The sequence below is a fragment of the Oncorhynchus keta genome, chromosome 24, assembly GCF_023373465.1.
Source record: "Oncorhynchus keta strain PuntledgeMale-10-30-2019 chromosome 24, Oket_V2, whole genome shotgun sequence".
NCBI lineage: Eukaryota > Metazoa > Chordata > Actinopteri > Salmoniformes > Salmonidae > Oncorhynchus > Oncorhynchus keta.
In genome coordinates this window covers 21,089,691-21,103,605 of record NC_068444.1, presented here as the reverse complement: position 1 = coordinate 21,103,605, position 13,915 = coordinate 21,089,691, and the positions used below count along the sequence as shown (strand labels likewise).

The 13,915-nt window shown below is 42.6% G+C and overlaps 1 protein-coding gene across 1 annotated transcript in view; it reads right to left on the bottom strand.

Moving 5' to 3' along the window:
* The window catches only part of LOC118357698 (lutropin-choriogonadotropic hormone receptor-like), a 58,670-nt gene extending 48,044 nt beyond the window's left edge, over nt 1–10,626 (bottom strand). The window contains exons 1-2 of the mRNA XM_052478423.1: nt 9,990–10,626; nt 8,948–9,019 (exon numbers count right to left, since the gene is read on the bottom strand). Coding sequence (XP_052334383.1) covers nt 8,948–9,019; nt 9,990–10,195 — 278 coding nt within the window. The 5' untranslated portion in view covers nt 10,196–10,626. The remainder of the gene's footprint in view (nt 1–8,947; nt 9,020–9,989) is intronic.
* Between the last annotated feature and the right edge of the window lie 3,289 nt (nt 10,627–13,915).

Below are 13,915 nucleotides of genomic sequence, written 5' to 3'. Positions count from 1 at the left end.
TCATCAACTCCCTACTACATCATCAACTCCTTACTACATCATCAACTCCCTATTACATCATCAACTCCCTATTACATCATCAACTCCCTATTACATCATCAACTCCCTATTACATCATCAACTCCCTACTACATCATCAACTCCCTACTACATCAACTCCCTACTAAACCATTCACTCCCCACTAAACCATCAACTCCCTACTAAACCATCAACTCCCTACTAAACCATCAACTCCCTACTACATCATCATCAACTCCCTACTAAACCATCGACTCCCTACTAAACCATCGACTTCCTACTAAACTGTTACGGAGTCTAGTTGATAGGTAATCGACTAGCCGGACTGTTCCCCGGACTCCAGTTGTAGGGATTTGTACAATGCACAAACAAGGCTATTGAACCTGACATTGGTGTCTGTCTTTATTCCTTTATCTAACATATCATACAGAAACATGGTATCAGAAGTGGCTCGAAAAACACACGTTTGTTCCTTTTGTAGCTAAGTACAGTATAGGCGCAGTTACGTTCCATATGCGAACACACGCCGTTTCCTACTCACAACACTGATCAACTCGTTGTTAGCTGGCTAGCTAGCATCACTACCTACGTCGATGACTGAAGGCAAAGAAATCTCATATTCCATTGCTATGGCAGCGAACATTCCGCCACCAAATCCCATGGTTCTCACAGGGGACTGGAATAATAATTGGGACAACTTCAGGGATGAATTCGAGGACTATGCGCTGGCGACCGGTTTACATGAGAAACCCAACGAGGTACAAGCTGCAACTCTGAGGAGTTTAATGGGCAGCGAATGCAGGCATATCTACCGGCACAATCTCACCCTCACAGCACGACAACAGTGTGATGCAAAGGCTATATTGAATGCATTGGAGAATTACTTCAAACACGCCAGAAACGTAATCTATGAGCGGTTCGTTTTCGGAAGCTGTAAACAGGAAGAGGGTGAGTCAGTACACAACTGTGTAACCCGTTTGAGAGAGAAATCCGCCACTTGTGAATACGGGGGATTGAAAGATGAATTGATTCGTGACAAAATAGTGCTGGGAATTGCAAATGAGGATACACGCCGGCGTCTACTGAGAGAGAGAGACTTAACATTAGTAACTGCCATTGAAATGTGCCGCACTGCTGAAGTCGCTGACATAAGAATGAGAGCAATGGAAATCCAAACCCCACGCTCCGACGTTGATACCGTTCACGCTGTTGCTAGGCAGACATTCAGACTAAACCAATCGAGGCAGAGCAATTCACCACGAACGGTGAACACAGAGAGCCCCGTAGCATGTAAATACTGTGGGAATACACATACACACGTGGCAAAGAGCACTGCCCTGCCTACGGAAAACCATGCAGAGCTTGTGGAACTAATAATCATTTTGCAAAAGTGTGTCTCAAAAACAAAAGAAGGGTGAGTGAGGGCAAGATTCACTGTGTTGAGGATGTCACTCAATGTTCAGAGCTGAAAAGTGAAAGTGACATTTACATGCATGAATCCATTGGGGCTGTACACTCGAGGGAAGAAATGGTTTGTGACACTACGATTACACAACAAGCAACAAAGTCAACTGGATTCTGGTGCTACATGCAACGTAATGAGCTACAAAGACAAAATCAATCTGGCACCTGACACACATCTATTGCCCAGCGATACTAGACTAAAGCTCTACTCAGGAGAGCTAATGAGCTCTATGGGCACCTTTGAGACCGAATGTGTTATTCGGGGACACAAACATAAGCTGGAGTTGAGATTGTAAAAACCAGTCAACATCCTCTCCTCTCAGGCTCTACATGCAAACGCCTGGGACTGATGCAGTTCACTGTACCAAATGACCTGCACATTGTGGATCATGTCCAGCATGGACCCCTGTCCAAAGAACAACTACTTAGCAGATATGACGATGTATTCAACATGCCCGTTGAATCTGTGCCTGGGAAGGTACACTTTGAAGTGGATGAGAGCATCACTCCAGTCCAGTGTGCTCCTCGCAATGTGCCCATTGCAATGAAAGTGGCTGTGAAGGCCCAGCTGGACAAGTATGAGGCCGATGGCCACATGACATCTGTGACTGAACCAACTGACTGGATCAGCAATATGGTCATAGTGAAAAAACCAGAGAAGCTGAGGGTCTGCATCGACCCAAAGCATCTGAACCAAGCACTGAAACGATCCCACTACATCATGTCGACATTAGAGGATGTCCTCTATAAGCTTCCCAAGGCCAGGATTTTCACCTTGGTGGATGCCCGAGATGCATTCCTTCAATGCAAGCTGGATGAAGAAAGCAGCCTCATGACTACCCTCTGGACCCCCTGGGGTCGGAAACGCTGGCTCAAGCTCCCGTTTGGTGTCTCAGTGGAGCCTGAGATATACCAACGTAAGCAGCACGAGTTACTGGCTGGGCTCAAGGGCATTGAACCCATCGCCGATGATGTCCTGATCGTAGGCTGTGGTGACACAGACGAAGAAGCAGTACGCGACCACGATGTAAAGCTCCTGGCACTGATGGAGCGCTGCCGATCAGTTAAGCTTCGCTTTGGCCTGAAGAAGCTGCAGTTCAAGGTGAAAGACGTCCACTTCCATGGCCACATTCTCTCGGCAAAAGGCCTGAAGCCGGACCCAGACAAGGTCAGAGCGAACCTCGACATGCCAAACCCGTCTGAACAACAAGATGTTCAACAGATCAATCAGGCAGACTACTTAAACGTCACAGATCACCGCCTAGCCCAGATAAGGCAACACACTGACAAGGACGAACGCCAACAGTCACTGAAGTCCATGGCTCTCGCAGGTTGGCCATACCTGAAAGAGGAGACACCTTTCACAGTGAGAGAATACTGGACCTTTCGAGATGAGATCAGCGTGCAAAATGGCATCTTGTTCAGAGGTCAGAAGGTCATTATTCCCAAATCACTACGTCCAGAGATGCTTACCCGCATACACTCCAGTCATGTTGGAGGTGATGCATGCTACCGCCAGGCTCGTGAAACATTATACTGGCCAAACATGCAAGCAGAAATTAAAGACTTTGTCAGCAACTGTACCACATGCAACGAGTACGCTCATGAACAGCAAAAGGAAACCATGATGTCACACGAACTGCCCACATGGGCCTGGCAAATCGTCAGCATGGACTTATTCAGCCACAGACAAAAGGACTATCTTCTCATCGTTGATCATCGTTGAACTGCTCCCTGACTTGTCTGCAGAGATGGTCATAAAGCGCTGCAAGGTGCAGTTTGCAAGGCAAGGTCAGCCTGACAAGGTATTCACGGACAATGGCCCACAATTCACTGCACAGTTCAAGCGTTTCGCCTCAGAATGGGAGTTTGACCACGTGACCTCCTCTCCAAGACACCCAAAAGCAAATGGCAAGGCAGAATCAGCTGTCAAGATTGCAAAAAACCTGTTAAGCAGGGCCTTGCGCGACAGCAACGACCCATGGAAAGCGATCTTACAGTGGAGGAACACACCCACCGAAAACATGGACAGCAGCCCAGCACAACGCCTTCTGTCCAGACGTCTGAAGACTACCATCCCCAAAGCTAACAAGCTACTTGAGCCCTGCGTCATGGTTGGCGTCACGGACAAACTGCGTCACAGAAAGCAGCTTGCTAAGTGCTTCTACGACCGGACAGCTCGAGACCTACCAGAGCTGGAGCTGGGTGAAACGATAAGGATGAAACCGCTGCCGGGAGACCACACAGGACTTTGGAGGCTGGGCACATGCCTGCAGAGAGTTGCACCACGTTCTTACCTGGTGGATGTTGGTGGCTCCCTCTATCGTCGCAATCGGGTGGATCTGCGCGTAGCAGAGCAGACAAACCAGAACACGCCATACACTCACCTAGATGAGCTGGATCACAGTCCAGGCCTACGGGTAAGGGGTGCAGAATTGAGACATGGGCCAATTGAAGGTGAGGCTTCTACCCCACCAAGCTCTCCAGCTCGTGCCCCTAATCCTACTAAACCGTCGACTCCCTACTAAACCATCGACTCCCTATTAAACCATCGACTCCCTACTAAACCATCGACTCCCTACTAAACCATCAACTCCCTGCTACACCATCAACTCCCAACTGAACAATAAGGACCCACCTTTCCCATCTTGTTCCACCCACCTTGTGTAAGAAAGATGGCTTAGTAAAACATGTTTTTGTTCATTGTGCTAACACAGTCTTGTTTCTCACAAGAAACCAGGGTTTGATACCCAATCAGTCACATTGAGACTTTAGTATGTGTCTATGAGACTGAAAAACAAAAGTGATTAATGAAATTCATAATGAAAACTGTGATGCTATTTCTATCCACACAATGCCTAATTGTCATGCCCTGACCTTAGAGAGCCTTTTTCTGTCTATTTGGTTTGGTCAGGGTGTGATTTGAGTGCGCATTCTATGTTCAGATTTCTATGTTTTGTTTTTCTATGTTTTGGCCGGGTATGGTTCTCAATCAGGGACAGCTGCCTATCGTTGTCTCTGATTGGGAATCATACTTAGGCAGCCTTTTTCCCTTTTGTTATTGTGGGAAGTTATCTTTGTTAGTGGCACTATAACCCTTGTAAGCTTCACAGTCGTTTCTTTGTTTCTTGTTTTGTTGGCGACATTTATATAAATAAAAGCAAATGTACGCTCACAACGCTGCGCTTTGGTCCACTTCTTCAGACGATCGTGACACTTATATTCAGACCAAGACCCTCTATGCTGTTCACTGTGTGTGTTTGCATGCACAAATAGTATCTTTGGGCTGCATTGTGTGCGTCCCAAGTGGCGCTCTATTCCATAACTATGACCGATGAAGTCTACTTTATCTAACTACACTGAACATAAATATAAATGCAACATGCAACAATTTCAAAGATTTTACTGAGATACAGTTCATATAAGGAAACCAGTCAATTGAAATAAAGGAATTAGGCCCTAACCTATGGATTTCACATGACTGGGAATACAGATATGCATCTGTTGGTCACAGTCACAGATACCTTAAAGGTAGGGGCTTGAATCAGAAAACCAGTCAGTATCTGGTGTGACCACCATTTTCCTTATGTGGTGCGACACATCTTCTTCGCATAGAGTTGATCAGGCTGTTGATTGTGGCCTGTGAAATGTTGTCCCACTCCACTTCAATGGCTGTGCGAAGTTGCGGGAACTGGAGCAAGCTGTTGTACACGTCGATCCAGAGCATCCCAAACATACTCAATGGGTGACATGTCTGGTGTGAATGCAGGCCATGGAAGAACTGGGAAAGTATCAGCTTCCTGGAATTGTGCACAGATCCTTGCGACACACAGGCCGTGTATTATCATGCTGAAACACGAGGTGATGGCGGCGAATGAATGCCATGACAATAGGCCTCAGGGTGTCATCACGGTATCTCTGTGCATTCAAATTGCCTTTTATAAAACGCATTTGTGTTCATTATCCGTAGCTTATTCCTGCACATTACGGAGGTAAAGAAGCCGGATGTGATGGTCCTGGGCTGGCGTGGTTACACGTGATCTGAGGTTGTGAGGCCGGTTGGACGTACTGCCAAATTCTCTAAAACAACGTTGGAGGTGGCTTATGGTAGAGAAATTAACATTCAATTCTCTGGCCACAGCTATGGTGGACATTCCTGCAGTCAGCATACCAACTGCACACTCCCTCAAAACTTGAGACATCAGTTTAATTGTGTTGTGTGACAAAACATTTTAGAGTGGCATTTTATAGTCCCCAGCTCAAGGTACAGCTGTGTAATGATCATGTTGTTTAATCAGATTCTTGATATGCCACACCTGTCATGAAACATGGGACCAACACTTTACGTTGCGCTTATGTTTTTGTTCAGTATAGATGAAGCAGACACATTTTATATGGAGATAGTGTAGTGCCTTATCTTTGAAACTTTATGCAGTATCAGATTATTTTAAACAGCAACCCCCACTATCTACAGTTTTTTTGTCTTCAGAAATAAACCGTGGAAGAACATCAGCCATGAGTAGACCTAAGTATAGCCTTGCACGAGCCTTGGCTCATAGTTTCAAGTTTTATTAGTCGTATGTGGGGATAGACATGGTATACACCGCCCAATGAAATGCTTACTTGCAGTTTCCTTATCGACAATACACCAACAATAAGAAATAATACAAGATAAGAATACTCATAAGAGCAGGAGACTATTTCCTGTTTCTGTAGCATGAGGCAGCTTGATGTACAAGTAATCCCTCAGAACAGGTTACTAGGCTATCACAGGGCCTTACCCCCACTCCATCGCCTAAATGCTGAGTGTCAAGCAGAGACGCATCGGGTCCCATTTTCAGTCTTTGGTATGACTCGGCTGGGGAACAAACTCCCAACCTTCTGGCTGTCATAACTCTCCTGTGACGATCTGAAGGATCAGGTTACAGGGGGGTGTGCTCTACAGCGTGCTCTCTCTCAGAGGGGGAGAGCGGGAAGTAGACTGTTTTATGGTCGGTCATAAAATGCCCCTATGCTCTGTAGTGTTCGAGATTGGAATGTAAACTGTGGAACACAGAGACACCCTTGCTCATCAAACGTTTGAATAATTAAACAATGTTTCTATTTTGAATGAGAATGATCCATGGACACTTAAAGGACAGTCATGTCGAGTGTGTTTCATTTGGTGATCTCATGAAGGACAGGAAACATACATAACTGTATCTCTGTCAGGTTTACATCTAAATATTGTGAAACGTATGTGATAAACATTAAACTATTTGTGAAAAGATGTAATGGGATGTTAACCTTCTAAATGAGAGTTGTAACTAGTCAGTGGCCACACCCCCATGAGCCCAGACATCACATTAGGCGTCATAGAACCACCGCTTCTTCCACAGAGTATAAAACCTAGTTCCTATGAAATGTACATTAGACCAGACAATATGGAGCAACGCTAAATGTTGAAATGGTTAAGAACTACAACGCTATAGACCATGCAAAGCACGGTGTAAGCTAAGGTCGCAAATGGTTGAATTTACAAGACCAAAACGTGCTGGGTGACACTGGACGCTGGTGTGTGAAGCAGTTTAAACTACAACTCTACCAAAGGACAAGACCAGAGGACGTGGAGATCATTCCCATGTTGAAATGTTTAAGATTTCCGAATGGTTCTCTGAAGTATCCATTATAACAACTACGACAGACTGTGACTTCCGGGGAACGCAACCAGAGACTTTTCTGTCGACTCTCTCCAGCAGATGGACCGGCGACCACAGAGAGAGATAGCAAGACACTCGTAAATATGTTAATTGCAATTTATTTTAAAATGTGCGGTCATTCATTTAAAGTATTAGCACTTTCTATGAGTGTAGTTATCAGCTATGAGTTTCCCGCTATTGAGCGGTCCCTACCCCATTTCCTTTGTCTACCAAGCCATCATAACGGTTTCGTCCACTGGGGACTTTCTTTGTATCATGTATGAACTAATTGTGTGTGTTTTCATGTATTTCTGTGATTTGATTAGTTAGTTAGTAAATAAAGAAATAATTAAGCCAATTTGTATATCACTGATTCATAATTTATGCTAGGGTTCGTGCAGATATCCAAGGGTTTGCGATGTTCAGTAATGAGAACTGATGAGGTACAATTCATTAATAAGAGACTGTTTTGATAACATATTAAAATATCTGAAGAGGTGATTCGGGAAATAGAGACAAAATAACATTTTTCCCGTGGTGCCCCGACATCCGAGTTAATTAAAGTTTACATGATTAGTTTAATCACGTAATAATAATTGTACATAGAGAATTGATTTGATCAAATAAGTCTTCACATTTAATGGTAGTCACAGACACAACACAGCGGACACTCTAACCATAAGGCCAGTGAGTTGGTTCATCAACCACGCTTATCATTATTTCACAAATAGTAACCAACAATTTGTACATATGAAATGACATGCTTTTGATCTCCTAAATAGTGGGTGAAAGGTAATACATCATAAATAAATGTAGGTCAAACTACTTCCTCTAAAAGGATGTGTGTAGATAGGCAACTCATCTGTAGTGTCTTAGCTCTTATTACTTATTTATATAATAAGAAAGACTCCGAATACAAGGAAATGAACTGGAGCCTCAGATTCCTAAAATGAGTTAGTACCAGAATAACAGAACAACGCTGTGCATGATCAAGGGTGTTCCATTCTTAAAGGGGACATCAGTAATTAACAGAACATAACATCATCCAAAGATACCCATCCAAAGTGGACATCTCCTTTCCTCTTCTTAAAGCCCCCAGACAGTATTTCACTGCATGTCTATTGAATCACAGTGTGTGTTTATTTAATGAAAATAACTCCAAACATATTTTGTATATTTCCCCCTGAGCCTCCTTTTGCCATTGAAATGCTAAGTCTGACAGTGTGGGTGTGTTGATAAAAATGTAAATATTTAAATACACAGCCCTGGTGGATAAAATCATCTCTAGACTCTAGAGCCTACTCGCTTCCAAAAGTCATTGGTCAGACTAATTACGTCTGATTGCGATGTCATGCTTTGGGCCAAAAACACCATCCCACCTGAACAGGCTGAAATTCCAGTACGCCCCCTCACACAAAAAAAAACACCTCTTACACTAAAAGGCCATTATCTGAGTGTTACTTTGACCTCATAATGTGGAAATATTATAAAAATGACAAATGTACTGCCACTAACATCCATTTAGATAAATGTTTCATACAATATAATGTTAGATTATCACACCTTTCATAAAAGCTACCAGCAGTATGTCTTCCACAAAACAAATACGTTTATAACCGGGCACTAGTCAAGTTTTAAACAGCCGCATGAAGCTTTGCAGATCTATACCATTGAAAAGGTAAACCCAGAGTTGAACTGAAAATGTGTAATAGGGCTAAAGGGACACTGACAATGCTATATGTCACAGGTGAAAAGGGCGTAATAAATGCATTTAATTGAAACGTACATTCTGGACACGTTGATCAGTCCTCTGAAGGCATTGCTTGGAACTTCATTCACCGGCAGATGAGTTAGTCTTCTAAAGATTATACACAAGGAAAAACTTGTTTTAAAAACATGTAGTCTAAGGTAATGCTGGCTGCTGGCAACCAGATCACAGAGCATTTCTTATTATGCATGTAAATCTGTGACAGTCCATTTAGTATGATATGTTATGTTTTGTATGGTATGTATTCATTTGTATATATCCATCACCCATTTTGTATGATATGTTTTACATTACAAAGCGGAAAATTAATTTGCAAAGCGGACAATATGTTACAAATTTGCAAGACGTGATATGTTATGAATTCTAGGTGGCAGGTGGCTAACATTAGCTAGCTGGCTAAAATTAGCTAGACTAAGGGTTAGGGTTAAGTTTAGGAGTTACGTTAAAAGTTTAAGGTTATAGTTAGGGTTAGGGGAAGAGTTACCTAAAAGGGTTAAGGTTAGGGTTCGGGGGAAAGTTTAGCTAACATGCTAAGTAGTTGAAAAGCAGCTAAAAATTAGTAAGTAGTTCAAAAGTAGCTAAAATACAAAAGTTGTCCGTAATGAGATTTAAACTCGCAACCTATGGGTTGCTAGATGTACGTGTTAGACATACATTTTTGCCTTATGTAAGCATCTGTACTATGTGACCATACCAAAGTTAACATATCATACCGATTTGATTGGATTTACATTTACTATGTTATGTCTAGTCTATGAGACCAGGCTGAGTATTAGGCTACTATGGTGGCCTGAATTTTAATAAACTGAAGAAGGTAAAGCACAATCAGTAGCTAGGTACTGTACTACAGACAGTACTGTCCTGATAAAATGCCATCATTGGATCTACTGTAAATTGGATTGTGTTTCCTAATTGACTGGTTGAATTCAAAGGTTAAATACATAATCAAATAATAAATAATCAACGACAAAAGTGTAAAAACATGGGTAGATATTGACGCTATAATGTAATATATGCACAATCCCTCCACCAAAACGGAATGACATTTTAGGGTACTTACAAGTTTCGAATAAACGATGGAGCGGCTTGGGACCTCAGTTGCGTTTCCCTCGTGCAACTGAGTTTCTCTCCCGTGTCTTTGTAACATGTATCGCTCTTCAATGAACATTTGCAAATCGACGGACAAGTGAAAGTCCAGCATGAGCGCAAATTCAGAACACCCGACAGCGCGAGAAGAACCCACACCGTCCGCCTTGCTGGTGCCATCCTGTAGGCTACCTGAGCATTGATCAACCGCTTCCCCTTTCACCCAATCGTCACTTTCTAAAGAGAACTCAAATAAAACCGACCTCAGATAGACGAACCTAGGTAGCCAACATAACAAAGCAAATTGAAGCGGAGGAGAAGAGAGAACCATTATCATTTCCACCTGCCCTGCGCTAATGCAAAGTCCTGTATTTTCCTGGGGTGCGTAAGTCAGCATTCAACCAGGTTACAGTTAGAGCCCAGCCCTGACTGGATCACAACATAACCGCTCTACTCTCTCCACATTAAAAAGACAAATTATACAAGACAAAAATGCTGGGTTAAAAACAACTCAATTTGGGTAAATGTTTGGTTATTTTGGTTATTTTGACCCAGCTAGTTCACAAACAACAGATTGTTTTCCTTAAATTGGGTTGTTGATGCTGGGTTATTGAGCTATGATCCACTGGGTCAGAGCAAAAGACTGGAGGCGTGGCTTAGTAGGGGCGTGGCTTTTAGATAATATTATTTCGGGTCATTTGAGAGTAAATGTAATTCTGGTTAATCTGTTTTGTTGCATTGTCAATGCATGTTATGGTTGAGCACTGACACTTTTGTAGCTTACACAATAGTATGAGTTCCTTAAGAGCCTATGCACATCCCAATGTAGGGATAGTTACTACTTTCTTATAATATTTAAATATACATTTTATATTAAAATATGTCATTTCAAAAATATTGAATGAAAATTGAAATTTGCAGAGTACACACTTAAAATGATGAACATGAGTGACATTTAGTCTCATGGGTGGCCAAAAAAGAGCTGAAAGTCAGGCCCCTACTAAGCCACGCCTCCAGTCTTCTGATCTGACCCAGTGGATCATGGCTCAATAACCCAAGTAAGTGACCCAACTGGCTCGGTCAAAAATAACCAAACTTGTGTTCTGTCCACTATTTACCCAGCACTGGGTTGTTTTTAAAGCACTATTTTTTTGTGTAGGCAGCAATGTCGGTTAGGCTGCACGTCACTCAGTTTATGTTGTAATAGCCTGGTTAAATGCCATTTACTGGTTCCTATAGGCCACTGCTTTGTGCAGTTTTGAGTTGTTTCCTTAGCTACTACTTTGTAATACACATTAAGTTAGTTAATTTATTCTTCAAAAGTATGCATTGTAAGCCTATTCGACATGGTGTATCCCCCCCAATCCCAATTCATGGCACTGGCCTACAATAAATAAAAGAATGTGAACATGAATGTCATTTTACGAGGGGTGCAGGAAACCTTGGAGAGGCAGCTGTGCGGCTATATAACCCTCACTGGTGAATGGATTTAGCCTTCAGTCATGTCAAGCAGTGGACTTCTTCCTTAATTGGTCATCTCTGGTCACCTCCTCTGCTTCTCTGAAATAGTGAGTGGATTGTTGAGCATTGACTATCCAGACCTAGCATGTTTTAAGCATTTCATTCTACTGTGTACACCATGTGTATCCTGTGCATATGGCAAATACACTTGACTTGATATGGAGTGGCGGGAAGAGACACATGCGATCATACATTTAGTAAAAAAAATATTATTCTTAATTTACACTGATAATTAAGAGAGCAGTTTTATTGTGCAATACAACAGTTTACTGGTTTGGAACAGATGTGCAAGCCAGATATATAAATGACTAAACAAAGATTTAATAAGGAAAACATTCACAGGTTAAACCAAGCTTAAGGGCACTTGTTATATAAATAATAGTATATGTAAATAACATTTATATTATCTTATTTATCTTCATACACATTACCATATTAACTTAAACAATCACTGTTTTTTACAGAAGGAAAAATAAGGAAGTAATGAGAAATAGAAATGAGAGAATAAACAGAATGAGCTGAATTAAAGAGGGATGGTGCCATCGTGAGCATCTTAAGTGGCTTGTGAAAGTCCTTTGGCATTTTTCCTATTTTGCCTTACAACCTGGAATTAAAATTGATTTTTTGGGGGTTTGTATCATTTGATTTACACAACATGCCTACCACTTGCAATATATATATATTTTTTTGTGAAATAAACAAGAAATAAGACAAAAAACTGATAACTTGAGCGTGCATAACTATTCACATCTCCAAAGTCAATACTTTAGAGCCACCCTTTGCAGCAATTACAGCTGCAAGTCTCTTGGGGTATGTTTCTAAAAGCTTGGCACATCTAGCCACTGGGATTTTTGCCCATTCTTCAAGGCAAAACTGCTCCAGCTCTTTCAAGTTGGATAGGTTCCGCTGGTGTACAGCAATCTTTAAATCATACCACATATTCTCAATTGGATTGAGGTCTGGGCTTTGACTAGGCCATACCAAGACATTTAAATGTTTCCCCTTATTAAACCACTCAAGTTTTGCTTTAGCAGTATGCTTAGGGTCATTGTCCTGCTGGAATGTGAACCTCCATCCCAGTCTCAAATCTCTGGAAGACTGAAACAGGTTTCCCTCAAGAATTTCCCAGTATTTAGCACCATCCATAATTCCTTCTATTTTGAACAGTTTCCCAGTCCCTGCCGATGAAAAACATCCCCACAGCATGATGCTGCCACCACCATGCTTCACTGTGAGGATGGTGTTCTCAGGGTGATGAGAGGTGTTGGGTTTGCGCCAGACATAGCGTTTTCCTTGATGGCCAAAAAGCTCAAATTTGGTCTCATCTGACCAGAGTATCTTCTTCCATATATTTGGGGAGTCTCCCACATGCCTTTTAGCGAACACCAAATGTGTTTGCTCATTTTTTTCTTTAAGCAATGGCTTTTTTTCTGGCCACTCTTCCATAAAGCCCAGCTCTGTGGAGTGTACGGCTTAAAGTGGTCCTATGGACAGATACTCCAATCTCCGCTGTGGAGCTTTTCAGCTCCTTTAGGTTTATCTTTGGTCTCTTTGTTGCCTCTCTGATTAATGCCCTCCTTGCCTGGTCCGTGAGTTTTGGTTGGCGGCCCTCTCTTGGCAGGTTTGTTGTGGTGCCATTCAATTTTTTAAATAATGAATTTAATTGTGCTCTGTGGCATGATGAAAGTTTTAAATATTGTTGTATAACCCAGAAGCTTACAAGAAATTCTGCTATGCCCTGCGACAACCATCACTGACATTTTCAACATGTCCCTGATTTAGTCTGTAATACCAACATGTTTCAAGCAGACCACCATAGTCCCTGTGCCCAAGAACACAAAGGCAACCTGCCTAAATGACTACAGACCCGTAGCAGTCACGTCCGTAGCCATGAAGTGCTTTGAAAGGCTGGTAATGGCTCACAACCCACACCATTATCCCAGAAACCCTAGACCCACTTCAATTTGCATACCGCCCAAACAGATCCGCAGTTCTCACATAAGTGTTCCTTTTGTCCCACCTGGACAAAAGGAACACCTGTGTGAGAATGCTATTCATTGACTACAGCTTAGCATTCAACACCATAGTGCCCTCAAAGCTCATCACTAAGCTAAGATTCCTGGGACTAAACACCTCCCTCTTCAACTGGATCCTGGACTTCCTGACGGGCGCCCCCAGGTGGTGAGGGTAGGTAGCAACACATTTGCCACGCTGATCCTCAACACTGGAGCCCCCCAGGGATGCGTGCTCAGTCCCCTCTTGTACTCCCTGTTCACCCACAACTGCATGGCCAGGCACGACTCCAACACCATCATTAAGTTTGCAGACGACACAACAGTGTTGTGCCTGATCACTGATAACGATGAGACAGCCTATAGG